The 2,232-nt window shown below is 37.2% G+C and overlaps 1 protein-coding gene across 1 annotated transcript in view; it reads left to right on the forward strand.

Moving 5' to 3' along the window:
• Nucleotides 1–936: 936 nt before the first annotated feature.
• Nucleotides 937–2,232, forward strand: part of LOC103514208 (sodium/potassium/calcium exchanger Nckx30C-like) — a gene marked incomplete at its 5' end in the record, with an annotated part of 3,302 nt that continues 2,006 nt past the window's right edge. Inside the window, one exon of the mRNA XM_017446119.1 lies at nucleotides 937–1,052. Within this exon, the coding sequence (XP_017301608.1) occupies nucleotides 937–1,052 (116 nt within the window). The remainder of the gene's footprint in view (nucleotides 1,053–2,232) is intronic.

Here is a 2,232-nt window from a genome sequence, read left to right on the forward strand (position 1 = left end):
TACAATCCCCCTTTGAATTCTGTTGGACTCGTGTGCACAAATTTTGGGACAGGTGGTATTTTCCCATTCCATATGGAATTACACTACTTTCCTTCCTATAGGATAAGGAAAGTAAAAAGTTCTGTCAATATGTCCCAAATTTTTGTGACCCAAATGCATCAGAATTTTCACCGATATCATTTTGTAATCTGTTAAATATTTTCCCATGTTCACATTTAACAGTAGCTGAAGTTTATGATCTCAATTTAGACCTAGGTAGGTTATATGCTGTTTTACTTCTTTGTTACTTTCTATCTTTTAATCTTTTACTGTAACTTTTACTTTTTTCTATTTTTACTATTTAAAGTGACCTTTTATTCATTCGCCAGTAGCAGACCAAATAATTTTAGGTATTGAGGGAGTGGGTAGACCATTTTTCAAGTTGTTTCAGGTTCGTAAAGCGATTTTTGTATGTCAAAAGGCTTTTTTTTAAGAGTTTGATAGAGGGAACTGTAACTGCTAGGGTCTTATCGTCCCGAAATCGAAGAGAGGAGGAACACAGGATAGGAGAAAGCCAGTCGTTCCGAGAACGAACCTTATCCCTTCAGGACAAAATTGGCTCCGGGCGGGAATCGAACCCGCGGCCTAGCGCTTACAAGGCAGACTCGCTACCAAACAATGCTGGCAACCAAAATAGTTGAAATTCGGTCCACTCTACGTCTTTCGGTTTAGATCTCGATTCTGTAAAGTAGACAAAAGTCAGAATCGAGATATATAACTTCTTTTTGTACTTTTTAAAAGAATTTGAAGTAAAATCTAGACAATTTGTACTTCTTATTCGAAAATTTTAGATGTTTAAACAAGGTACTTTTGTGTTGAGTGTTGTTGTGAGCGCCACAACGTCAACAATTCGGCAGTCCTATTAAAATTTCCTTGTGTTGATTTTCTTTTTTACAGGCAGAAGGTTTTTCGTGATAACATTCCTGGGCAGCATAATGTGGATAGCACTATATTCTTATCTGATGGTGTGGTGGGCCGACATTTCGGGCAAAGTAGCCAAGATTCCGCCTGAAGTAAGTGACCGCTTGTACTGCAATTTTTTAATTCCATTTATTTATTTTTAAAAAAAAAGAGTGTTTCACCGCCGATTTTATTGCTACATTAGACTCGTGTGGTCTGTGTCGTATCATGCCCATCCCGTAGTATGCCTTTCATCAGATAGGCGATAAGAGACACAATACTTCCCATTTAGGTGTTGGGTCAACACGAGAACACCAGAAAGTAACCCGTTGAAATATTTGCAATCGAAATATAATTAGTAATATAAGAAAAAGTTGAAAATTTGACATTGTACATACATAAAAATAAACGTTAAGTTTTACAAATTCCTGTAATTTTTTATGTAGGTAAGTACCTACTAGTAAATAATAGAAAAAATAGACAAATTAATTTCTAGGACTCTTATGGTGGGTTTCACCAATGACTTAATGAGAGATTTCACTGATGGGAAAAATTTTAATCATCCAAAAAGGAGTTTTTAATAATCCAAAGAGGAGTTTTAATGGTCCAAAAAGGAGTTTTTAGTGATTCAAAAAGAAGGAGTTTTTAAAAACTCCTTTTTTGGATAATTTCGGTGGTGTAGTGGTCAAGGCGCTCGCCTGGTAAACAGGAGGGTGTGGGTTCAATCCCAGCCGAGGCATGGAATTTTATCCTCAATAAAATTTGAGAATTTGAACACAATAATAGTAGTAGCCTACTGCTGGAGTAAAGGGACTTTTCAGTCCTATGCGAGCAGTATAAATAAGCCTATTATTATATTTATTATTATTATTACTATTATTATAACTCTCGGATTATTAGTATTGGTTAAGGCTTTAATAACCGGCTTTTAATTGGCTTTAATAAACGCCCTATGTCACTCCGCTACAAAAGATCTAACCAGGTCTTGTTGTTGTTGTTGTTGTTGTTGTTGTAGCGGCTTTAGCTTTCGCCGAATGGTGTTGGCAGAGTAAAGAAAAGACATCTTTTTGTATCTGCAATATACCGGGGTGATGGTCTCTAGCCATGTTTAATTGGCTCGTCCTGAACCGTAGTCAACCATCGTGAGGACTTGTGCTTATTCTTTAAAAGCAGGGAGAACCCTTTGAAACTGCCAGCTAGCTAGGCTGGTTAGGGTTAGCTGTTCTCCTCCCTGTTTATAGTCCCACAGCCAGACGCTAGTCTACTCTCTGTTTAACGTCCCCTAGCCAGACC

The sequence above is a fragment of the Diaphorina citri genome, unplaced genomic scaffold, assembly GCF_000475195.1.
Source record: "Diaphorina citri unplaced genomic scaffold, Diaci psyllid genome assembly version 1.1 scaffold1101, whole genome shotgun sequence".
In the NCBI taxonomy this organism is placed as follows: domain Eukaryota; kingdom Metazoa; phylum Arthropoda; class Insecta; order Hemiptera; family Psyllidae; genus Diaphorina; species Diaphorina citri.